Here is a 26,518-nt window from a genome sequence, read left to right as displayed (position 1 = left end):
GAGGGGCCAAATATTTAAATGTGGAAAAGAATGTCACCAAATGTTACAAAGAGAATTGTAGGGCAAAACTTTCTGAATATAATACAAACCCGGAAGTCACAGAGCATTTTTAAAAAGCTCTGCTTGGAAAGCCACTCCATATGCAAAGGTTAAAGATTAAATTTTCAGAGTCTATAACTATGCTTGCATATCTGCAGTATATATAACTCACAAGAAGAACTAATTTCCCCATACAAAATGGTTCACACAATTTAACAAGAAGAGACCAATGCTCAAGAGAGAATGTACAATGGCCTTGTGGTTAGAGAAAAAAGAAGAGAAAAAAAAATGGCCCTGTAAACATAAAAGCATATTCAACCTCACTTATGACACTGAAGATTTTTTTTTTCACTTGTGGAAACAGCTCTTAGGCACTAGTGGTCAAAAGAGACAACCACAATGCACTGTAAGTGAATAATACCTACCAGTCTCCTCCCTTCCACACGCAAAAGATTTGTTTTTTTTGGGGGGGGGCTGCAATTCCATGTATAATAATAGGTCTTACAGAGATAAGTGTGAAATCACCCACCCACAATGAAGAGTTGACTCCCAGAGCAAAAGACTGGAAATGCATCCATAGTTAAATGATGCTACAGCTGCTTAATGGAATACAGCAGCTATTAGAAGACAATAAGGCCGAGTTCAAGTGTTGATCTACACCACCCCAAGCCATATTGAGAAAACAAAAACAACAGAAAAACACTACCAACAAAACTAGGTAAGGTACGAAAAGAAGCTTCTAGAAGTAGAGTGACTTACCTTACAGGATCTTGCATTGTAGGAGGACAATTAGTACTAGCACTGAACTTTGTCTGAGCATAAAGCATAGCTGTAAGAGACATCAGGCACTCTAAATGTGCTGATGCAAAAGCTACATTTATGTTAAGTGGTAAAGGCCAGTGAATGTCACAGCTTTGTGACTGTGGAGCACTTGTTCCCTTGGATGGTTTGTTCAAGGATGGGGAGTGTAGAGTAGAGGGACTGGCTTCATGATACTGGTCGATTACAACTTGATAATGAAAAATTTAGTTCTTTTTATTGCTTTATTTATTTATTTATTTGAGTGTATGTGTCTATGTGTGTATGTGCTTCCACATATGAACACTCATGCCAAGGAAAGCATGTGGTGGTGAAAGGAACACTTGATGAAATCAAATGTCTCCTTCCACAGTGGATCTCATTGACAAAACTCAGGTCCTTAGCCTTGATGACAGGTGTCTGCATTTGCTTAGCTATCTTGCTAGTCCTGAAGAGAAATACAGTAGAGACATCTGGGGCACGAGGGTTAAGTATGGTTTCTCTATTTCCCCCCAGGGTTACCTGAACTAGTTGCCAGTTAAGAGATGTAGTATTGAATAGCCCACATTTTTTTTTTTTTCTCTAGACCTTCCACTCCTTGGAAGGCATTTTGTACTTATAGCAAAACTTTCCATTTCTAAGGAAAAGGCACTCAGCATATTGGAGCATTATCAGTCCCAGAAGTGTTCGTGGCAGCATTACAGTTCCCTTCACAGAAGGAAATGAATGCAGAGTTCTTATCTAATTAAAACAGCTTGGGGAAAGAAAATGGGCAAAGGGTAATTACAGGACCTAACTTGGCATTTGGCCCAGAAAAACCTGGTTCATATTTCTTTTATGGCAAAAACAAAAACAAAAAACAAAAATATCCTGCCAGGAAACCTCAACTTACAGTAGTTACTGTAGGAAAAATTTTACCCTGAGTTCCATGTAGTTGACACATAAATTTTGTGGCCCTTGGCATGTGTCCTAGAAAAGCAAGCATTCATTCTTCTATAGAGATGTTAATATTAAGTGAGATGAAGATTCTGAGGAATTTACAGTCAACACTAAGCCTTTGGCTTAGCACCCTTCGTCTAGTGTTTACTTAAATCAGTTAATTTCTTATCAAGAATTACAATATATAAGGCAGATGGAAGCAAAGACAGTCTGGAGGAATAAGATATTGCTAGAGCAAGGAGATTCATCTCATCACATTAGGACTTGGGAAGACCTTAGTTTCACCTCCAAGTAAGTCAAAGATGCTCACGGAGGTCATAGTTTGATGAGCTCTATCTTGATAATATCTAAGATTTCACATATTTGGGAAAAACAAAACAAGTAAATATATGAAGAAAATTTTGAACTCCCTTGTACAATAGAGGCATGGCCTCTTCCTTTCTAATATGGACAATAACCATGAAGTTTCCCTAGCTTTTAATTTTAATCATTATAAGCAAACCTTATGCAGGGAAGAAGCTTTGTTCTGTCAATAAAGTGAACAGATAATAATCAGCATTTATTTACTGAGTCTTATTTTGTGCTAGTCACTGCTCTAAGCATCTCAATATATTCATTGTGTTTAATCTTTACAATAACTCCAATAATTAGAACCTATTATCACTTTTTTTTCCAAATGCAAAACTAATGCGGAGAAGCCAGTAATGTGACTAAGGTTATTTGATGTGTTGTATGGCAGACTTCCACCTTGATCCCACATCTGACCCAGCCTCTGTACATAGATTTCTGCATTCAGTGCTGTTAGTGACTAATAGCAAATTCCCTGATGCAGTTACAGAATAATTTTGGAGTTAGAATAGCTCTGACCAACCAGTAAATCCAACCACATTTTATGTATGTGTGTATGTATGTATATGTATGTTCAGGTCAGGCTCCCCTATGACTCAGGGTGGACTTCAACTTGCTGACCAACCTTAAAATCCTGATCCTTTTGTCTCTGCCTGGAAAGAGCTGAGGCATGCACATCAGCAAGTTGTACGGGTAGATCTTTCAGTTTATAAGTGAACAAAATAAAGGTAATTTAGGAAAGGAAAAAAAAATCTCTTAGTGAACCTGAAATTTTCACCTTTTATACTGTTTCTTAAAATGATTCCTGTATTAATTTGCAACCTAAATATTTCATTGTTTTTTTTTTAATTTAAATGCACATATTAACTTGGGAAAATTCAAGCTTTCCAGCTAAATTACCTGGTTCAGCAGGTTATTTCCATGTCTGTGGTGCTGTTTTACACTCACATTATCTGAGTTAGCTCTAGGAAGGCACCATGAAAGGCCGGCAAATTTGGGTCCTGGACCATAGATCATTTATCGTAAAGACAACAGCCATTCTAGGAAGTAAGGCAGAATAGGCTAAATATTTTAAAGTGATTAAAATCACAACATCCACAATTAAGCTTTTTTTCAGCTACCCAAGAAGTACAATGATTTTCCTGATAGTTCAAAGCCAAAAATATATGTATGAATTACATTGTTTTATGATTTTTTTTTGTTTTCAGTCTCAAATCTCACATTTGCTCACATTTGAATGCTTGATATCAAGACCATCTACTTAACATCAAGGCCAAGTCATGATCAGGTTCAACCATAGACCCTAAGAATTGATCATGAAACTTCAAGAATTTAGATATCTATCTCTCCTCAGAAATCCATTTCACAGATGAAATGTAACATGTTAAGAGTTTTTGAAAAATTAATTGTTGCTGTTGATTTGGTGTGTAAGGTGGTACTTCTAGCAGCTATCTTAAAAGTCAAATTTCTCCTCCAACTATGAATAATTTTATTCTAGAAGTAAACAAATAAAGCATCATTATATTCCTGTGAGAGCTGAATAGCTAAAAACACATTCCTTAGATTTATTTCCCATAGGAAAATCTCAATCCCCATCTTATCACTTGCGCTTCCTGTGATGCATATTAGAAATACGCCAACTATAAATTTTTCTTCTAAGCTTCTGATGAAAACTAGGAATTAAGAAAAACACTAATTCTTAAGACTTTATAAGAACAGGAGGGGAAATGACCTTTTTAGTAATGTAAGCAAAGTATTAAAAGTTTCCATATATTTTATTAGTGAATAAAAATTAAAATACATTTTGAAACCTCTAAACATTTCCATGGGAAAACAGCCAACCTGTGTTATTCAGTTTTCCACTTGTAACAAAATTAACTTAGCAGGTTTTGATTCTTCTGCTCTTGGGCCTATGGCAGGGTTTTGTTACAATGTCTAACAGAATCAATCTGCTCACCTCCCAGTACCTGGGAAATGGGAGGATATCCCTCTTGAAGGGTGTGTTCCCAGTGACACTAGTTCTTCCACTTGGCCTTACCTCTGAAGAGTCCACCCTCCCCCCAGCAGCACCACAGGCCGGGGACTGTGCCTTCAATCCTTGAGTCTTAGCTGACATCTATCCAAAGTATCCCTAATACCCACTAAGCAGGAACAAACAAATATGTTCAACACAAAGGCTTGATACAGGCTGTCTTACTGATATTTATTGATTCAGTCAAAACAAGGGGGGAAATGACTGGCCAAGGCCATTGCAGGAACATGTAATCCTATTTCAAGCTGGATTCTTCTCCCCCCTCCCCCCACAATTTAAGGTACATTTGGAGACACTTAATAGCAGGTTTGGGAACATAATATTTAAAAGCAGTACACTTTGTTTTATGGCCTTGTCTCTGGGCTCTAACTTGGGTAAAATTATAAATCATTTTAAAGGATTAACCCAGAACTTCGGCTCTGCAAACTGCATTGAGTGTTTATTCTTATGAAATACCATATATTCTGGGTTCTATAACACACTATTTTTTTTTTTAAATATTGGGCATGAAGCTTAGAGCAGGGCTAGCAAGGGGCTCCAACCCTTTTTAACCAGCTTCACATTTCTCCTTTATGACTTCCCTATCACAATCCTCATTCTGTGAGCCAAGGTAAACCTTTCCTTTCTTATATTGCTTTGTTAGAAAATTTTCCACATCAATGAAAAAAAAAATTAACAAGTATGGAGATACAAGCCAGCCCTCTTGACTCAGGCTTAGACAGCATCAAATTGTCTTCTAAGGCTGGAATAGGTAACAGTCATTGAACAGCACATTTCAATGACTGGTTGCTTGTGGTGGGTCTTGGAGAAATGCTTATGCATATATATTGACCTGGTCAATACTGAAGTTATAAATAAGAGATCCAAAGAGCCAGATCTTACAACAGCCTATTCAACCATTGCCATGCATACCTGTTACAGACCAAGATCAGCTCAGAAGATTCATAACCCTACAAAAGCATTGGGATCAAACATGGATGGGACAGCAATGAAGAAGGGGGAAGAATGCAGCAACATCAAAACATATACTCTATTGTCAGTGAGTAAAAGAACAGACATGTTTGTATTTAATACAATTAGGTTGCTCTTCCCATTGTTACTAAATCTATAATGTGATTTCCACACAAGGGCTCTCAGGATGGAAGTACAGAATCTCCTCATCCAGTTACCCTCATCCAGGCTGCCAAAGTGCTTCTCCGTTGTAGGATGTCCTGGTATCCATAGGTATATCTCTCAAGAAATATAACATGGTAACATGTTGCTCTCTGTTTGAAAATAAGTGAACCTGGATCAACTGCATTGTCAGTCAGTCCCAGAAAACAAGTCCCAAAATGAACTAAAGCCACCGTCCTTTTTTATGAAGATGATGTGTAAAGGAGACTGGAGTGGCAAGAAAGCAGGACTATGGAAAACCCAAACTGATCCAAGGGGATTAAGGGGCAGATGAGGTGTGTGTATGTGTGTTGGGGGATGAATGGGTGGAAAAACACTTATTTACATACTTAGAAATAAATAATTTCCCTCAGCTAATAGCCATCTTACTGTTTAAGCCAGCAGCAGACACCAGTGAGTTCCCAAGAACCCATTGCCCAACCTTTCCTAATTGTTCATGGTCACTCATTAATAGAACTCTACACAGAAACAGAAAGAAAATCAAGAATTGAGCCTTTTCACTTGTGATACAAAATAAAATTACTCTGCCAAGTAACTCAGCCAAATGCTGACAGTAAATTGAATTCACAGAATGGATTTCTGAGCAGTTTGTGATTCTAGCAGCTCACTGTTTCAGGCCCCCTGGAAGTAGAGGAGCTGCCCTTACCATGACACCTGCTGCCTCCCTGATGAAGGGTCTGGTTCCTGGGACCAGTGACTCACAGCGTTACCTCAGGTGCCTTTCACTGGAGTGGGTCTTGGGTTTCTTCCTACAGGATTCCTGTAAGGAATTTAGGTCCCTATGGAAGAGGGAGCATTTCAGAAGATGACAGCATTCTTGTGATAATGATACCCCGTGATTCTCACAGAGAGCTGCCCTTGTCTTCTCAGAACTAGTCCTTGTAGTGGCTCTGAAATTACAAACAGTATCTATTCTCTTTATTTAATGTATTTATTTTAGAAGCAGAGCCTTGTCTGTAGCTCTGGCTTGCCTTATACTTACTATAAAGCCGAGAGCAGCTTCAAACTCTTGTTTCATGTCTATCTGGATGGCTGAGATTACAGGTATGCAAGATTCAAAGATGCCATGTAATAAGTAAACCACCAGACTTGTATCAAGCCATTGGAATGTGTTTTTTAGGGATCTGTCTTTTCACTTGAGAACAATGCTGGGATAGAGGGAAAGGGCAATTGTGGGCACAAAATGTCTGATTTTCCTTGGATTTGTGATTGCCACTTTTAGGAATTCCACAGTCTCTCAGGTGCCATCACTAGCTTCTGATTAAGAAAGACCCTTCAGTGCATTTGAGTTGAGCATACACACCAATTGGAGTCTGTTTTTCTTTACTGGGTTTCAGCTCTTCCTTGTTTTTGTGAGTGCTTGTTGTTACTGTTTGCTTGTTTGAGGCAGGGCCTTATGCAGCCCAGGCAGGCTTTTAACTGTGCAGCTAAGGATGGCCTTGGCCTCTTGATTCCCCTCTATTCATCTCCCAATTCCTAGAGTTACAGCAGTGCACTGGGACCCCCACTGAGGGATCCTCATCTCTTTCATGGTGTGGTTCAACAGTCCCACAGTTTAGTTTCTGGAGAACAACAGCTATAACAGGAATGCTGGCACACAGTAAAATGGCTGAGAACTCAGCAATTCTCAGAAATGTTCTGTACACCTAGAATTCCTTTCTCTTCTACTAAAGAGACTTTTTTTTAATCCACTACTTTTCCCTACATATTCCTACCTTTTTGCAGAGCCCTGAACATCTTGACAAGATATATAGCAGAAACTGTGAAGGCTCTTTCAAACCTTATGGTTCTCACTAGTTTCAATGCCTTCATCAAAGGTCCCCAGACTTTAGTTGTCTTTATTTTCTCCCAAAGGAGGCACTCCTACACTCCCTTTTCTATCTTTTTCTTCTGATTCACCTAGAAGACACTTCTTCCTGGTTTTGTCCATGGATTCAGAAAGGGAAAGCTAAATAGTGCCCTGAAAGGCATTGAAAACTAGGAAGTATGCCCTCCACTCCCTTTTCTCTGGGCCAGAAAGACAGGGCATGGTTGGGGGTGGGGGGCGGGGAGGCTGGGGAAGGTTGGAGGCTGGGGGAAGTTGGGAGGCTGGGGAGATTGGGTAAAGCAGGGAATGCTGGGGGGCCGAGGAAGCTGGAGAAGGTTGGGGGGTTGGAAAGACTGAGGAGGCTGGAGAGGGTGGAGGTGCTGGAGAGGCTGGGGGGGGGCAATGGTGAGGTGCACAGTTAAGCTGTAGGAAATAGAAAAAGCTCAGAGCACCTCCTACATCTGCCCAATCACAAATCTTAGCAGGCAAGATGGTGAAGCAGTTCTGTGGGGACGATGGGAGTTACAGGTTTGAAGGTGGCCTTCCAGGTTTGTTATTCTTCCTTATTGAACCCCCAGCTCAGCGAACCAGGGAGCCAAAATAGAGTCAGAATGGGCACATAGAAGCTGCTGGACTAATTAAGGAGCCATCTGAGATAACAGAGAGCTGGCTAGTTCTGTTTGCAGAGGCAGACCTAGGAGAGTGATCTGAGAATTAATATTTTCTGCATAGTGTGCTTTTCTATTAGCATTTTTTTTTTGTCACCTCAGTGTGCCTGGGAGATTTCCTGATGGTGGAGCCTGCATCTACTGTGGCTATCTATGTTGCCGTATTTGTCAAAGGATTCCTAGGCTTCAGATAGTCTTGTGGTTAATCCTCTCATGTGGGCTTTGGAGCAAGGCAGACACAGTTCAAAAAGCTGCCAGGACACTTACTGTGTAGACTGTGGGCCTGTGTCATAAGCATTCTAAACTTCATATAAAAGCTTTATGTGAACCTATAATAAATATTTCAGCAATGTCATTTTAGATTACGACCTTGGTTTGAGTGTCCACAGCTGAAAACATCCGTAAATAAGAGGACAAATTCTACCAGGTTTTAAATAGAAACGGGGAGGGAGGGGGTGGGTAGCCATTGGCTGAAAAAGAATTGTCCCAGTCTTGGGATCGTGGCCAGGACTCTTGCCTTGCTCCAAGCCTCCCTTTACAAACCAGAGGTGGCACGGCGCTCTGTCACCTAGCCCAGTCACTGCGGGGAGAGGAGCGCATGTTGCGAGTTTAAACGCGCACTACACCGCTTGGCAACCTGACAGACATGCCTAAAGTCACAATGACACGGGGTGTTTCTGACCTGTTTGTGCTTTCTTTTCTAGGAATCCTGCCAAGGGGATCCTAGAAGAAAAACGCCAAGATGGTAAAAGCATTTCAGCCTCTCTCTGCACGGCTCAAGCCTCTCTGTCCAAACGAAGCCAAGTTCTCTGCCTTCTAGAGAAGTACAGTGACTGTGGGAGCCACAATAGGGGAGCAGGGCTGTGTGGAAGATTATCCTGTTGGCTTCTCCGGGTGAACTAATTCTCAGGCCAGCCACTAAGAAACTGTAAGAAAACTAAGAAAACAACTGTAGACAGATGGGAAAAGCCAGCAATAAACTTGAAGCGGTTTCTAAACTAACGTGCTTCTTGGGAGCACGGGAATAAGAGAAATGGAGTGTTGGAGGGTGTGTGTGTAAATCTAATTCTCTCTGAAATTGACCTTGCCCCCCGTAATTCAAAAGCTGCTGGAGCATGAGGTCTGATGTCACTCTGCACTGCACTCAGCCTGGAGCTCACCGAGGGCTTGGAGAACCCTGCCGCTTTTTGACTCAATTCCCTTCAGGGCCCTGCCAAGGGCTTTTTCTTAAGTGCCCATCACATGCCCAGGCCAGACTTAGAGCCGGCTTCAGGCCTCAGGTCCTGTGTGTCCGGGTGGTTTTTAGGGTTTTCTTTCTCTTTAATTTCCCTTCCTTTTCACAGCTGACTTTCTTCAGAAAAGAAGCTACAGAAAAAGAACCTATTGCATTTCCAGTTCCCACCACCGCTATTTCCACATGGATATGACGTGGAAGGCAGCTTCCGAAATGCCCAGGTGACTCACGCGGGGACACCCCGGGGCGGGACCTAGGAGTTTCTCCGGGAGGGGGGCGGACGGCGGCGAGCGCCCCCTGCCGGCCGGCTCCCGGCCACGCGGGGGTCACGTGACTGGAAAGTCCCTCGGAAATCCCCTGTGGCGAGGCATACAACTGAAAGGCAAAAAAAGGGAACTGCCCAGTCTGCAGCCCTCGGAGCCGGAGGCGGAGCGGCGAGCGGCGAGAGACGCGCACACCCCCAGACAGACGGCGAGCCGGAGCGGGCGCCCATGGGGCTCCGCCTCGGACCGACCCCCACCCCGACCCGGAGCGCGACCTTCGGCTGCGGCGCGCGCACAGACTGACGGCTCCGCGCGGCCCCAGCAGGTGAGCGGCGCCCGGCGGCGGGGTGCGCGGCCGGCCGGCAGGATGCGGGGTGCGCGGCCAGCCCGCGTGGGGCCCGGCTCCGCGGGGGTCCCCGAGCGTGGGTTTTGTTGGCCAGAGCTGAGGACCCGGTGCCGGTTGTTTAGGTGACAGCGCCGGGTTTCTCCGGCAGACTAGTCCCTTCCCCATCCTGCAGGGTGGCTTGAGCTGCAGCTGCCTGCTGAGGAGTCACCCTTCGGGTGGGTACTTAGGTCGTGTGTTCCTGAGCGGTTTGCTGCTTTTTCCTCTCTTCCCCGCTCTTGGAGAGCAAGCGCAGCATGCTCGTAGGCACGTAGACCTTGCAGAACCGCGCTGGAGTTTCATCGCCTGTCGTGCATAACTAGCCAACAGAGGATGGGTTTCTCAGAGGCCCCCCAAGCCCACTTGGAGGCTTCTATCAGGGAACTTTTCTGGAGACAGCTTCCACAGACAGGGTGATCTATGGGAGGAGGGTTTCGGGGGTCCGGGGGCGTGTTGCGAGGTTTCGGCCCCTAATTGCAGCAGAATAAGAAAAGTATGCATGTTCTACTACCCAGAAATGGGTCTCCAGCCTGCTTGTTGGGGACTCCACTTCAGGTGGCCTGTAACGCTCTCCTGTAGCCCTGACCCACACTCAGACTGGGTGGGTTGTCAGTCCGGGTCGTCCCACATCCTGCCACCTGGCCTCTCAGGAAAGCTGAGGTATGAAGAGCTCCTTTTGGAGCGTGCTTTGTTTTGAGTTCTCCTGGTCTCTGATCTTTCTTTGGAAAGCTAGTCTGGTCAAGTGTCTGTGGGGGCACCTCTTGGAGTTGGTCATTGTCAATTAGTCTTCTGTACAACGATGTTCCAGACTATTGAGCAGCCAATCAGGTCTCCATTCTCATTGTCTGAGATGCTTCTTGGACCTTTTGTAATTCGTTTTATGGTTTTTTTAAAGGGGTACTTCCCAACAGTTGCCTGAGGTATCTGTTGATATATAATACGTAAGTTTTCACATCGCAGACAAAAAAAGAAAATCTTTTCGGAGTGGAAAAATAAAACTGGGGGAAAGACTTTGATGAGTAAGTTCTGTAGAATCTTATTGATCCAGTGACAAAAATTGGGAAATTTATTGGTAAGGCAGTGAGGTAACAAATATATTTTTAAAAGTTAAGTGTAATGGTGTAATTTTTTTTTTTTTACCCATAAGACATTACAATAATATGTCAGGAAAGTTTATTCTCTAAATGTGGGGAAATCCAAGAACTGGAAACTTGGGTAGTGGTTTAGATTTGTTTTAAATAGGCTCCTTGCAGGCAGTGAGAGGCAGAGTCTAAGGATGGGATCATAGCAGGCTAGCAGATATTTACATGGCTTAGAGAACCCTTCACCCACATTTTAGATCTACACTAAAAGATCTTTAGGTCCAGAAGAGCAAAACAGAATAGTCATAAAAACACTTCCTGCCTTCTTGTTTGTTACTGAGAGCTGCAAGCACTGTGCCTCAGGGCTGCTGTTAGGAGACTAACAAGGGATGGGTATTGGAAATAGGAAGACTTGGCTTCTAGGCAAAGCTAAGCCCTTGTGTCTGCTGGATGTGAGATGTATCTTACCTTCATTGCCTTAGATGCAGACCTAGTGTTTGTGTGTTATCAAGGCTGGGAATGAAGTCATTTTTAGCTATAGCATCAAGCACAGGGATTGGCCTTAAATAGTAAGTCTGGCATTGCTGGCTGTGTGGATGGCTGGACGGCTGGATGGCTGGATGGAGTAATGACATTGTAAAAGAGACCATTACTCCATTGCCAAGGAGATGTATGTATGTATGGTAATTTAGTTTAATTATATCTGTTTCAGCCTAATTCCAGTTGCAAGGACACAGAGAATGATTTCTAGGCCTTAGCTAGCATTTAGAATTCCAACGCAAATTCCTAGTAGCAGCTTCTCCCTTTCCAGCAGGCACAACAATTTAGACCACTGTATCAGGCTTAAAAGAACCCAGACCCCACCTGGGAGTCTAATCTCTAGATCTCTTCTCCCTCTTGCATCATCTTAACACCTTTTTAATCTGGTGAGTTTGCCTTGGAGGATAGCATGATGCCTGGATGATATTAAGCTTCTCTATGAAAACTTGCTAGGTGCTCTAAATCATTGCTGTCTTCTAGGAAATTAGGATGTGTGGCCAAGTGCCCTCTTGAGGGTCCACGGGGACAGTGAAGCAGAACTGGCTCACGGTTGCTCCACACTGGAAGGGTGTCGCTGTGCATCAGTGTATATGCTTGCACAACTGGCCTGCGTGGTCATGGGGCTACTCGTCTTTGTCCTGAGTGGTACCCTAGCCAAGATATCTTTCCTATTTGCTTCCAGATCTCATTTCCTCCATCCTTGCTTGGTCTTTCAGGGTGAAGGAAGGAGGGGAGCTGTCTCTGAGCTTTGCTACCTGGAAGGGCAGCGGTAATAGTTGGTCTACTCGAGTTGAAATCACAGAGCTCTCTGGCATCTGTTTTTGTTTTTGTTTTTGTCTGGGAGGTGTGGTGTACCTCATTGTCACTCTGCTCATTTGTCTTGTGTCATGTTCAGCCACAGGGTCTGAAGTAAAGCTGACATTTCTTTACTTTTAAGATTGTAAAGCATCTTGTAAAAAAGAAGTTTTATTTTGTTGTTGGTTTTAAAACAACGTGGTGTTGACTCCTTATGGATATCATAAACTCTCTGAACCAAGTATTTATAACTTTTCTTTGGGGCCAATATGAAAGAGGAAATACCAGGCAGCGGCTAGATGCCACATGGGATTTCCATAAAATATTTGCTGTCTTTGGAGCATCAAGAAGGGGATGTTTGAATGACCTGAATCTAGACTTGGGTCATGAGTAAGGATTGAATGGTGGTGGTCTTCAAAAACAGTCTAGACTTGGAACTCTGATCAATGACATCAGAGGCATCTGAGGTTGGCTTTGTGGAGTAGTACCTGTCGCTGAGAGACAGACTTGGCTCCCTGACAAATGTTACTGAAAGCATGGGTTATTCCCCTCCTCCTCAGTACCCACGCTCCGCCTTCCTTCTCTTGTTTAGACTAATCTTTAAAAGTGATGTAACTTAAAACAGTCCAGTGTGAGTTAATCTTCAGGGCCAGCTAGTATCCTAGGAGTAGAGGTGACTAAGATCTTTTACCTACAGATTAGAGTAATGACAAGATCAAACACTGGGGTTTCCTGTAGACAGGTATATGGGAGCAGTGTTAAAGGCAGGCTAACGGAATGGGCTTTTCCCCATCCTCTTCAGGCCTCGTCAAGGACCATGGCTGAACAACTCCTTCCTCAGGCTTTGTATTTGAGCAATATGCGGAAAGCTGTGAAGATACGAGAGAGAACTCCAGAAGACATTTTCAAACCTACCAATGGGATCATCCATCATTTTAAAACCATGCACCGATACACGCTGGAGATGTTCAGAACATGTCAGTTTTGCCCACAGTTTCGGGAGATCATCCACAAGGCGCTTATTGACAGAAGTGTCCAGGCTTCCCTGGAAAGCCAGAAGAAGTTGAATTGGTGTCGTGAAGTCAGGAAGCTTGTGGCTCTGAAAACCAATGGTAAGGCTTGCTCTTTTCCTCCAGCCTAGGAGGCTGTTTCTGGCAGTGCTTTTTAATGGCATTAAACAGACGCCTGTAGACACTCTGTAAGGGACAAGTTACAGCAGTAAATGTGTTTGATGCATCTCCCGTTGTATGGAGGTAGGATTTCATTGTGTAACCCAGGCTGGTTTCAAACTTGTGATCTTTCTGCTTCCATCCTCCTAGTGCTGGGAGGACAGGTGTGCATCACTGCAGCCAGCTGGTGAATGTTTTTATTTAAGGTGTTTTCTAAGTGTGTGCGTGTTAGGGTACAGAGGGCATGAAGTCTTGTGGAATGCATTTCTAAACCCCATGACCCAATTGGGAGATTAATCTTCCTAATCATCTATAAAATGTCCTTTACTGGCCAGAATGGAAAGACCTTAAAAGGTTTTTAGTTCAGAAGGAAAGTAGAGTACTGAAAACTGGAATTGCAGTTGTTTGCCACTGTCAATAGAAAAAAATGCTGTGATGTCCTTGCTCTTCCCGGGTTGATGACATTTTCTCGATTCACAAACAAGTGATGTTAAGGACAGGGTATGCTTTTGTTTCTGCTTTCCTTACCTTGGTTCTGTTGCCTAAGCAAATGAGAGGCACAGCTTTTCAGCACTGTTCTTGGCATCAAATCAAGCGAAGTATAAAAGCAGATAATTATGTTGTCATCAAGGGGCATCTACACCTATTGTATCAAACAGTCAGATTTCTGCCTTTTCTTACATTAAGAACTTTACCACTGATAACTATTTTCTATTTCAAGTTTTTAAAATCATGTCCTGTGAATAAGAATATTGGCAGAAACATCCAATGATACTGTTTCAGCAGTTACAGAATTCTGCCTTTAGGGTGTAGTAGGCATTTAGCATTGTAAGAACAGAGTGTATGAGATCAATTAAATACTTAGAGTGTAGGTACTAGCACAATCTCATTTTCTTTCCTTCCTTCTTCCTTCCTTCCTTCCTTCCTTTCTTCCTTCCTTCCTTCCTCCCTTCCTTCCTTTCTTCCTTTCTTTTCTTTTACTAGGAAGGATAATGTTTATTTTTTTTCATTTTCTTATATCAGTGACTAAATTATCTGGGTCAAAATAATACATCCAAGAGTAGAAAATCCTTGTTGGCAGTTGTTGCTAGGAATGTTAGCTTAATAACTTAATTGGTACATTAACTTTGGCTGTTCTTGACTTGAGTAGCTCCGTGATGGGTTGATGTTGGGTTTTGTTTATTTTGATTCTGGGGACTCTTATATATTACCTGCAGATCTTCCCTATATTTATGAAGCTTAGACTCTTAGAAATAGAGTCGAAAGAAAACTGGAGACAGTGATTATCTACATTGTTCTTGGCATTAAGTCAAGTGATGCCTAGAAGTAGATAATTATGTTACCTTGTCATCAAGGGGCTTATATACCTGACAGTTTGTGGTTTTTACTGTGTCCCATTTTGTTACAAAAAGAGAGATGGAGTTGAGAGAATTAGAAATGGAGTAGAGAAAAATTTATTTGCCACTCACAGAATTGGTAGCTATTATATAGTATCTCATTAACAGAGGAAATATCTAATTTCCTGTCTGAAGAAAAAATACAATGTATATGCTAAACAATTTCTTTGCTATTCAAATCAGCAAGGATTCACATTACAAATAAAGCTACAAAAGCAAAGATATTTTAGTAGCATATTGGGGGGAAAATATGGATTTGGAGGCCTCAGAATCCTAATTTCCCTGCTTTGAGGAAACGTTCTTAAAATTATGAAAAAGAAAGAAAAGACCTTTAAGGTGAGGAAGTGAGGGAACAAGTGCCTTTCTGCCCAAATGATTATTATAGCATCATCTCTTTCCTTTTAAAAAATCCTTCCCCTCCAGGAGGTTTTCTTCAAAGGCAAGTCTGTTTGGGGAGGGGGTGATTCAAAAGCCTGCGTTTGAGGATATGAGACTGTGGTGAATGAGGAAGGGAGTAGGTGGCATAAAATTGAAACTTCATGAAAATTCCATCGACTATTGGCCACGGCAATTTCACTTGTATAGTGAGTAGCCCTGTTCCAGCTCAGCCTGGCCACACCCACTTGGAAAGTCCAGGGTGCAGTTCGCAGTGTAAATGTCTACACACCAGAACAAAACGTACAACAACTGTTGCTCAATTGCTAGTCAAATATCTTCGCACTGGGGAATTCCACATGTTACTTAGGGAATTTTATACTGGTGCATCTCAATAAAGAACTGAAAGTAAGCCCAAGAAGAAGAAGAAAAAAAGCCTTATCTTTGCTCTAGATTTTGCAAAGGGGAAATTTCAACAGAATGCAGTCCTTGCCACACCTCAGCCTAGGCACTAGGCTCTAGTAATCTTTTTTGTTCATTAGTTCAGCGAGTTGTGTGAAGCAAGCACACTGAAGGAATACTGGTCCGCGACATGTATTTGACAGGTTGTTTACATTTCACGATAATTAGGATTTGATGGAATTTCAAATAGCTTCATTCCTTTATTGATAGAATAATGTAAACACCACACACATAGACACATACACACTTTTTAAAAGTTAAAAATATGTATTGTTTTCCAAAGGAGAATGAAGAGTTGACTATTTTATATTAAATGATTCTCCCAAATGTTTACTGTTTGGGACACGAAAAAGAATGCAGTCTAGGACTGGATGTAGCTCACTGATGGAGCCCTTGCCTAGCATTCCTGAGGCCCTGGGTTCAGTGTCCAGAACTGAAAAAAAAAAAAAGTATAAACTGAAAGAATACAGTCTGCTGAATTATGACTTTTATCCTGGAAAGGTAACAAATTAATGGAATTAGTGTCTTTTTCTCAAAGTGCTACCCCCAAACACTGAATCATTTTAAATGTCAACATCTTTATAACTTTTATTTTTAATGTTTTTTTTAATTGATTAACTGATTGAGACAGTTTCTCATGTACTCCAAGCTAATTAATCAATTCACTCTGTAGCTAAGGGTGACCTTGAACTTCTGATCCTCCTGCTTCTGCCTTCCAAATGCTAGAATTACCAGCATGCACAATCATGCCTGCCTGCCTTTTAACACTTTTAAAAAGGGCTTTACAATTGCTTACAAGCAGGTTCTCATAATTCACTGGACTGTCAATCCTGCTTTATAAGCTAGGAGAGGAAACTCCCAGGTCCTGAAAGCTAAAGTGGAATGGCCAAGTCATTTATCACTGAGTCATAGCCAGATAGGCCCTATCTAGTAGCCGTAGTGCTTCCGGGTGTGTATGTTGCCCTGGATGTAAAATTTTCCTTAGAACTAGAGAGTAGTAGTACCAGGGCCTTAGCCATCAAGCCAAAGACTGCTAGGAAGAAAGAACTGTAGAGTTCATAAGCCGGTGCCCTCCGCCCCACAAAATGGAAAAGAAGAGACTTTCAGGAATGTTCCCAAAGTCTTCCAGAGCATCAGAGCCATGCTACAGTGGTAGTCATCTGACTCCTCCTCCTTTTGGTACCATGCATTAAACAGAAGAACAAAAAGAAGTTTTCTTATGGATTATTTATCAGCTGGCCCTTGATTAAGAGCCAACAGTGCCGTTCCCAGCAGTAGGCTTAATTTATCTTGAAAACTGTCAAAGGACAGTCACTTTGAGCTGCTTAACTTTGCTCTTCATCGCTCCCTTCTGTCCTCAGGTGATGGAAATTGCCTCATGCATGCAGCTTGTCAGTACATGTGGGGTGTTCAGGATACTGACTTGGTCCTGAGGAAGGCCCTCTGCAGCACCCTCAAGGAGACGGACACACGGAACTTTAAATTCCGCTGGCAGCTGGAGTCTCTCAAATCTCAGGAATTTGTGGAAACAGGACTTTGCTACGACACTCGGGTATGGTTTGCTCTTGTGTAACAGCCCTATCGTGGACAAAGAATACTGTGGGCCAGTCCCTGTTCCCTGAGGAACATATGATTTAGTAGTCAGATGAATTATGCCAAGCAGTGCACACTCAGGGAGAACACCAAGAACCTTCTGTGAGGTTAATTCTGAGCTTTAGCCACTCGCTGCTCTGTGGCCTGGGGAGCAGCAGATACCTGGGTGTGCATCTCTTTGTCATGACAGGTCTTCCTACCTTTTTTTGAGCACTTCCCTGACTTTGCTCGCTCAGCTGAGTTAGCCAGTCTAGGGAAGATTGTACTTCGTAATCTTCAGTCACAAGCTGGAAAGATTCTGAAACAATAGAAGAAAGTGCTTCAATGTCTTGTGGGTTTTTGTTTGTTTGTTTGTTTGTTTTCTGAGCTAGATATCATGTAGCTCAGACTGTCCTTAAACCCACCATGTAGCAGAAAATGAGCTTGCTGTGTGGCTGAAGATGATCTCTCTGCCTCCACCTCCATAGTGCTAGGATTTCAGGCCTGCACCTTTATGTGGTTCTAAACCTAAGACTCCATGCATGTTAGGCAAGCACTTTCCCAACTGAGCTATACTCAGCACCCTACCCCACTCCCCTACCCCTAGAAGAGGATTTTTCTGAAAGCAAATGCTGTCTGTATCTCCCAGCAGCTTTGAGTTTGCCCTGCATATAAAAAAGTAAAGGAAGAAAATCAAAATTGGGGAGAGGGTAAACATTTGAATGATTGTTTCAATGAAGGAGAAGAATGAATGGAGTTTACTTGTACAAATACAGAGTGACATCTGAGTTACTTGTTAATCCATTCTTTTATTCCTCTTTTTTTCTCTCCCCTTAGAACTGGAATGACGAATGGGACAACTTGGTCAAAATGGCATCAGCAGACACGCCTGCTGCCCGAAGTGGACTTCAGTATAATTCCCTGGAAGAAATCCACATATTTGTCCTCAGCAACATTCTCAGAAGACCCATCATTGTCATTTCAGGTGACTTGCCTCAGAGTTTCTTGTTGGTTCCCCAGGCTCAGTGCAGCTGTGAGGGTGAACAGCACTCCCCTGCAGCCCTCCGTTAACAGTGGAGGGGACTCCTTGAAAGTTACCCTCATCTTAGCGTCTTATCTTGTTTTCTCTTTTCATTAACAGACAAAATGCTAAGAAGTTTGGAATCAGGTTCCAATTTTGCTCCTTTGAAAATGGGTGGGATTTACCTGCCTCTCCACTGGCCTGCGCAGGACTGTTACAGATATCCCATCGTCCTTGGCTATGACAGCCAGCACTTTGTTCCCCTGGTGACCCTGAAGGACAGTGGACCTGGTAAGAAAACATCAGTTCATATTCATAACCCTTTTGGATCCTAGAGTTCCAGGCTTGTTCTTTTGTTCCCAGTTAAAATTGTTTTATTTACATTTGTTATTTTGTCATTTGCTTAATCATGGAGGATTAAATATTCCTTATGTGAAATGATTGGAACCAATATCATTTCAGATTTCAGAGTCTTACATGTCCTGAATGTTTATATAGATGTTGCCATTTCAGCATCCTTAATCAGAAATCTGAATGCTCCCAAGTCCAGTCAGATTTGTAAGTTTGAGATTTTCAGATTAGAGTCATACACATTGGCACAGTAATGCAGTATCAGAAAATATACTCCCCTCCCCCATCTTTTTTAGTTTGAATTAGGAACTACTTTCAGCATGATAAGCATGGGTTGGACAGTCATGTATGCATACTTCTACCCCTATTATTATTACTACATGATGAATTAAGGTATACAGAGCCTCAGTATCATATTTAGCACAGAGCAAGCAGATGTTTGTCAGGCTAGCTATCATTATAATACTTTAGTGTATAATAAGCATTGTGCTAAGCACTCTAAGCAACATTCTTTCATTTCGTTCTCATAGCATCCCTGTGAGATATTGACATGAGTTGTCCTATTTAATGATGAGGCCATGGAAACTCAGAAAGGTTAAATGACATGCTTGACTTGACATTGACTCAGATCAGATGGGGAGGCATGAGAATTTAAGCAGGGCATTTCTACTGTCTCCTTTTTGTGGTGACAAAATCAGCTTAGGTGACCATCAGCAGGTGGATGGATGAATGAACTGTGATATATATATATATACATACATACACAGACACAATGGAGTTTTATTCGGCCATAAGAAAAAAGAAAATTTTGTCATTTGCTCAAAAAAAGATGATACAGAAGATAATCACATTAAACAAATAATACAGACTTGGGGAAAAACATATCTTGTCTCATATATGGAATCTAGATGTTTATTTGAAGGGTGCAGAATAAAAGACATGAAAGTAAAAGGCAGACGATTTTGAAAGGAGGGGCACAGCAGAAAGGGAGGAATGAGAGGACATAAAAGCTCAAATACAACCAAAGTCCATTTATATTTGTGTATTCAAAAGAAAGGACAGAATCTTTGTACTCTAAGCAAAAACTAAAATCACTTCTCAGCCTTTTGGCTACAACAAATATACAAAAATTACAAATAAAATCCCTGCTTAAAAGCAGTCTGCTAGTGCTAGGTCCCTTGTTATTCTGTGAGCTCCCTGGAAACAACTTGTTTTATGTTAGAGTTTACCACAGTTTGTTTTCTTGTTTGGACTTAAGTGTGACTGGGTGATACTTTTCTACTCTTTGTAAGCTTTGAGTGTCTTTAAATTTGAATCATTATATGATCATATGTGCAGCATCATTTAGTAGGATAATGTTTTACTCACACACATTTTTTTTTTCCTTCAGAAATTCGAGCTGTTCCACTTGTTAACAGAGACCGGGGAAGATTTGAAGACTTAAAAGTTCACTTTTTGACAGACCCTGAAAACAAGATGAAGGAAAAGCTTCTAAAGGAGTACTTGATTGTGATGGAAATTCCTGTGCAAGGCTGGGACCATGGCACGACTCACCTTATCAGTGCTGCAAAGTAAGCAGTTCCCTTTGATTTGCCTTCTTGACCTGAGAACATGACAGTAAGTGTACTGACTACGTTGTGTCATAAGCCTGCATTTGGTTCTGGTTGTGATGTTACTGCCATGGACTGCATTCTGGAAATATGTTCTAGGAGCTAATGATGTAAAGTATTGTGTTATTTGGGGTCACCACTTATTTTCCTGTTTGCCCTTTAGGTTGGATGAAGCTAACTTACCCAAAGAAATAAATCTGGTAGATGATTACTTTGAACTTGTTCAACATGAATACAAGAAATGGCAGGAAAGTAATGATGAGGGCAGGAGAGGGGCACATGCACAAACCCCTTTGGAACCTTCCACACCCCAGCTATCACTCATGGATATAAAATGTGAGACACCCAACTGTCCTTTCTTCATGTCTGTGAACACTCAGCCTTTATGCCATGAATGCTCAGAGAGGCACCAAAAAAACCAGAGCAAACTCCCAAAGCTGAACTCAAAGCTGGGCCCTGAAGGACTCCCAGGCATGGGTTGGAGCCCTGAAGAAGCAGCTGGAGGACCTCATTCGGCCCCACCCACAGCACCCAGCCTTTTTCTGTTCAGCGAGACCACTGCAATGAAGTGCAGGAGCCCTGGATGCCCTTTCACCTTGAATGTGCAGCATAATGGATTCTGTGAGCGTTGCCACAATGCCCGGCAGCTTAATGTCAGCCATACTGCAGATCCTGGTAAGTGCCAAGCTTGCCATCAGGATGTCACTCGGACATTTAATGGCATCTGCAGTACCTGTTTCAAAAGGACTACAGCAGAGCCCTTCTCCAGCCTCACTTCCAGTGTCCCTCCCTCCTGTCACCAACGCTCCAAGTCTGACCCCTCACAACTCATCCAAAGTCTCACCCCACACTCTTGCCACCAAACTGGAAATGACATCCCCTCTGGCTGCCTTTCCCAGGCAGCACGAACTCCAGGAGACAGAACGGGGACAAGCAAGTGCAGAAAAGCTGGCTGCATGTATTTTGGGACTCCAGAAAGAAAGGGCTTTTGCACGCTGTGTTTCCTCGAATACAGAGAAAATAAACGTGAGTGAAATCATAGTTGCCTATTGCAGTAGCTACTGCCTAGAAAGGGCCTTGAATGTCAAGAAAGTAACCTCAGCAGTCAGAGAATCTACGTCTCACTGCACCTTTCCATAGGGTGGTAGTTGGGGACAGTTACTGTTGCTCTGCTGTTATACCTGAAAGCAGTAGACACTATCTCATTACAGCAGTTCTAGTTTCCTTGTGCCCTCCATCAAGAGTACTCTATAGATGTAATTCACATTAGCCCAAGATAAACCCATGATGTAGCCCAAGCTGGCCTCAGGGTTCTGGCAATCTGTCTGCTCCTATGCCCTGAGTGCTCGGATTTTAGGCATGTGCTGACATACCAAACTGTGGGCTGGTTTTACTAAGGCTATGGATGTCCATCCATGTATAGTTCAGACTTCAGCAACTTTGCTGAAATGCTCTAAAGAGGGGTAGTAAGAGAAAAGAAGTATTTACTAATACCAGTAAACATTATAACTTAGGAAGCTCTAATTCAAAGAGCTAGTAGACAGTTAATGCCTGTTGCTTTGTTCTTTGACTGATTGGTGATCCGTGAGATCAGTAAAGCCAAAGATGTTCACTGCAAGTTTGACCTCAAGTACATGTTTAAGGCTGTTATCATCTATGCTGAGAGCCCATTTCTTCTCTAACATTGTTGTCTGTATGTGCATGGTAATCCGGATGTGACACTGAATAGCATCCACTCTTTTGTAGAGTTTGTCGCTGCCTCTGGGAAAGCCCCCAGGTTCCAAAACAACATCCCATGCCTGGGCAGGGAATGTGGCACGCTTGGAAGCACCATGTTTGAAGGATACTGTCAGAAGTGTTTCATTGAAGCTCAGAACCAGAGATTTCATGAAGCAAAAAGGACTGAAGAACAACTGGTGAGACACTCGGTGGAATGTGCCCCCTCTGGTGTCAGCCACTTCGTCTGTGACAGACAGGCTGTCTCCTTAGGACAAAGGCTCCTTTAAAAAGGCTGCTGGGAGAAAGCCTGGGAAAGACAGCCACATTTTGTTGGCTTCTGAGGTGGACAAACTGTATGGCCTAAGCTCATTTAGAATTTACTCTGAAAAGCTAATATAGTCAGCCATACAGTGCAACCTTAGCAAGTACCCAAAAGCCAGGAAGGATTAAGAGACATTTTAGATTTGAAGGAGCAGCAGACTTCTCAAATAATCCTTTACCCAGAGGATCCCAGATGCTTCTGTATACTGCCAAAAAATAAAAAAATAAAAATAAAAATAAAGAAAGAGAAAGAAAAGAAAAGAAAGACAAACCTTCCCTTGGAGGGTGGTCAGCTTCTGCTGGGATTGGTAGGGAGCTTTGGGTCCTCAGTTGCACACTTCTCTCATCCCTACTGTTAGTTGAAATCCCCCCTCTGGTCTCCTGATAAATGTAACACCTTTCTCTCTCTCTGTTCTTCCCATTCAGAGATCCAGCCAGCGGAGAGACTTGCCTCAAACCACACAGGGAGCCTCAAGGTCCAAATGTGCCCGGGCTTCCTGCAAGAACATCCTGGCCTGTCGCAGTGAGGAGCTCTGCATGGAGTGCCAGCACCTAAGCCAGCGAGTGGGACCTATGGCCCACCGGGGTGAGCCCAGTCCTGAAGAGCCCCCTAAACAGCGCTGCCGGGCCCCTGCTTGTGATCACTTCGGCAATGCCAAGTGTAACGGTTACTGCAACGAGTGCTTCCAGTTCAAGCAGATGTATGGCTAAGTGTGAGCAAGTAGATTGACCCAACAAGATGGGTCCTCAAACTGCCAGCCAGAGTGGTGCTATACCCCAGACAGCCACAGGAAGGGTGGGCCCTGGGGCAGTGGCTTCAAGTGTCTGTGAGCAAAGGAGGCAAGATAAGCTCTTCCTTCATCATGGCCATGACCATCAGGTTAGTAACCAAGACTCTGCCCAGGTGGGCTGAGAGTAGACCTTGTGACCGGCAGTTTAGGTTCAGCCTGAAGCTGTTGCTGCTCATCTACCAGGAGGCTGTGGAGATCTCTAGACACAGAATGCATGATAGGACTGGTAGCAGTTCCTGTGTTTACCTGCTAGAAAACAGGAAGAAAGGCATGTAGAAAGGTGGGATGGAGCCTGGAACCATCTTACTACCCCCTGGAAACTTTTCTCAGAGAGCCAAGGTTGAATCCTCAGAGTGCCAAGGCCCTCCGCAGGATGCTGGAGGAAGCTCAGGGAATTTGGACATCGGCAGAGCACATCTGCAGTCAGTAGGTTTCCCTACCTGCCTACTCAGTTTCCAAGGTCCTTGAGGAAAGAACCGCACACAGACTGTGATCCCGAGGCTGCTGAAACATGTTCACACAGAGATAAAGCAAGCTGCTCTTGACTGTATGCACCTTCTAGACAGCAGAATATCTTAGTAGCAAGGCAGGCCACCATTGGTCATTGTAGTCTTCAGTTCCAAAGAGATGAGCTTGGACTGAGGTGTGTATCAGAATGTGTATATATGCAAAATACCCTTATCATTATGTATGAGGGATTTTTTTTAAACAACAAAATGGTTCCTTAGAGGCAGTCAGGAAGACCTAATAATAATAACCTATTTTCTGGTTGTCAGGTCACCCCTGTGTATACAGCTTGTTGTGTGAATTCAATGAGCTGCCTTCTTAAAGGGAATCGTCATTCTACTTTATTTATTATGAACTTCAAACTTATTTAAATGGCAGTATTCTCTTGGAATAACAGATATACTTTCCACTGTGTTCTGGGAACCTGGTGAGTTCCTGGCCACAGGATGTGATGGGGAAGTTGTCTGCTCTGTCCTTGTTGCCTCCCTAGCAAAGAAGGGATTGCTTTATGAATCAAGCCTTTAGGGTCTGATGCTTCATATGACTCCCCAGCTGCACAAGAAGAAATTGTTGTCTGTCTTCTATAAATGCTTCTAAGTATCCTACCTCTTTGAAGAAAAGATAGAAATGGAGTGACAGGGCTGAAGGGGCACAGAAATATGTGGCCTTTTGTGATCTTTACTTACTATGCAAATGCTGTACCCCTGGGATACTAGATAGGAACTCCAGCCTTGGGATAACAAAGACAGTAGTCATGGGGATGAGGAGGTTTCTGCCATTGGATTGCAGCTTCTCTGTGTGCTTTAGTCTTATATAAGGAAGGACATTATTTCTGTAGAGGTAAGAGTGGAAATCCTGGGGTCTAACCCAGAATCTCAAGAGGACTATGATAAATAACTCTACATAGACTTTTATCTCCATATCTGACATGTGTCTTTCCCTGACATACGTCTTTGTCCTTCTTTTCCAAAGATGTCAGATACAGTGCAGCATTTTTATATAATTCTTTTAAAGTTAATAGCTTGATATTTTGTGTCTATTGATACTTTCATTCTTAATGTGAAACCATAAAATTATTTATACTTATAAAAAGTATGTGAAATTTGCACATTTAGTTGTCTTTCAAAGAATAAAATCTACCTTTTTTGGATTTCTTCAGAGTATCTTAAAAAGAACTGTAACTTCACAAAAGGCAACATTAAAAAAATAAATTATTTAAGAACAAATTCTGATGTTTTCTACTGATGAGCATTACAAGAAGATGGGCCCACTCCTGATGAGACCTGATAGACTAGGGTCAGATGGAAGGGGAGGAGGACCTCCCCTATCAGCAGATTGGGGGAGGGGCATGGGTGGAGAATAGGGAGGGAGAGTGGGATTGGGAGGGGTTGAGGGAGGGGCTACAGTTGGGATACAGAGTGAATAAACTATTTTTAATAAAAAATAAAATTTTAAAAAGTTAAGTAAAGACGATAGGCTCAAATGTGAAGACTGATGTATACTGGACCATGGGTCAACTCTTATCTATGGAAATAGAGATAACTTCTGAAAAATAATCAGGAGGTTGAAGAAATGGCTCAGTCCATAAGCACTTACTGCACGAGGAGCTGAGTTCAATCCCTATCACCTATGTACAAGGCAGATGTGGTGGCACAACATGCGCACACACACAAGAACATGTGTACACACACATGAATCGATCAGTGCATGAGAATAAGGCCATGTACTCAAGCACAGGCCTTGGGTTTAATAGCAATGACACAGAAGCCAGATGGATGTGGCAGAGCTTCTCTCCCAACACACTCCTGTTCAGGTGCAGTACCACGTCTCTGGAGACTCCTGCTGAAGCATTCATGAGAGAGAAATGAAACAATAAGGAGAGAGTGACAGGGAAGAAGGAAATCAGGAAGGAGAAAGATTAGTGTGTTGCTTCCTTTGTCAAGAAGAGCAGATAAGTTAGCCTGGCTATGATAACCACCAGAGCTGGTGAGTTATCAACTTCCCCAGTGGAAAATGAAGTATTTTCCTCTGCTCGCCTCTTTTACCATAATTATCCACATAGGGTTCTGTGATCACCCAAAAACATTGGGACAATCTCCACCAGGTGACAAAAGCTCTCAGTTCTGCAGTGGAGTCCTCTGACTCAGTACTGACACCATTCAAAGACAGCATCAGATTACTGAAGTTCAGGGCTCAGTCCCACACACTACATGCCAGTTCCGAGCCCCAACGGAAATAAGAGTTTCCATAGATCCTCCTCCTCAGACTTGATTAATTTTGTCAGTGGCCATTGAGGTCAGAGAAGCATATTTGTTCTTTCATTATGAAGAATACCGCAATGGATACAGATAAATAGTAACAATCAGCTCAGTATCTAGTGTAGACCATTCAGGCCTTCTCTAGGCTGACTGCCTTCACTCACCTCCATGTGTCTAGCTATAGGGAAGCATTTTGAACCTTGCTCTCCAGGGTTTTATGTATGCTTCACTGTATATGCTATATGCACGATGAAAGCAAAGATAATCATGAAGATCTGTGGTGGGACAAAAAGAATCAACCTAATATTAACAGATCTTGTGGAAAGACCCAGGAATGCCTGTGTATTCCTAACATTCTTTACTTTTGAACAGCATTCTTTCCTTGCAGGCATGAAGCAGGACACCCTTTAAGATGAGAATATAATGTTTAACACCTGATTGTCAACTTGACAGAATCTAGAATTATTCAGGAGACAAATCTCTCATCACGTCTGCTAGGGAGGGAGTTTCTAGACGGGGCTCACAGAAATGAGAAGACCCACCCTAAGTGTAGGTGAACCGTCCATGGACTGAGGTCCTGAACTGAATAAAAAGGAGAATGGGAGCTGAGCAGCAGCTTTCATCTTGCTCTGCTTTCTGATTGCATGTGACCATGCTTCTGCCACCAAGACTTCCCTACCATGATAGACTGTATCCTCTCAGACTGTAAGCCAAAACAAACCCTTCAGGACTTAAGCGGCTTCTTGTTGGATGTTTGGTCACATTAATAAGAAAAGGCACTAATAGCAAACATGGCCTTCATGGCCAGCTCCAAGACACAAAGTAGGGGAAAATTATAGTATATCTTTGATTTGCCTTAAAGACA

General features: G+C 42.7%; 1 protein-coding gene across 2 annotated transcripts; it reads left to right on the top strand.

The window, feature by feature from the left end:
* Positions 1 to 9,117: 9,117 nt before the first annotated feature.
* Positions 9,118 to 24,621, top strand: Tnfaip3 (TNF alpha induced protein 3). 2 transcript variants are annotated; one of them, XM_021664208.2, is made up of 10 exons: positions 9,118 to 9,259; positions 9,443 to 9,626; positions 12,903 to 13,212; positions 16,865 to 17,055; positions 17,913 to 18,060; positions 18,217 to 18,387; positions 19,838 to 20,018; positions 20,221 to 21,083; positions 21,804 to 21,973; positions 22,524 to 24,621. In XM_021664208.2, the coding sequence occupies exons 1-10, from the start codon at positions 9,222 to 9,224 to the stop codon at positions 22,806 to 22,808; spliced, it is 2,541 nt and encodes an 846-aa protein (XP_021519883.2). In that variant the 5' UTR covers positions 9,118 to 9,221; the 3' UTR covers positions 22,809 to 24,621. The 2 variants fall into 2 exon arrangements, with proteins under 2 accessions (XP_021519883.2, XP_021519884.2); XM_021664209.2 differs by lacking the exons at positions 9,118 to 9,259; positions 9,443 to 9,626 and adding an exon at positions 9,795 to 9,862.
* The last annotated feature ends 1,897 nt before the right edge of the window (positions 24,622 to 26,518 follow it).

The sequence above is a fragment of the Meriones unguiculatus genome, chromosome 20 (genome assembly GCF_030254825.1).
Source record: "Meriones unguiculatus strain TT.TT164.6M chromosome 20, Bangor_MerUng_6.1, whole genome shotgun sequence".
NCBI lineage: Eukaryota > Metazoa > Chordata > Mammalia > Rodentia > Muridae > Meriones > Meriones unguiculatus.
The sequence above is the reverse complement of the archived record's forward strand: the minus strand, read 5'-3'. Positions and strand labels throughout refer to the sequence as shown.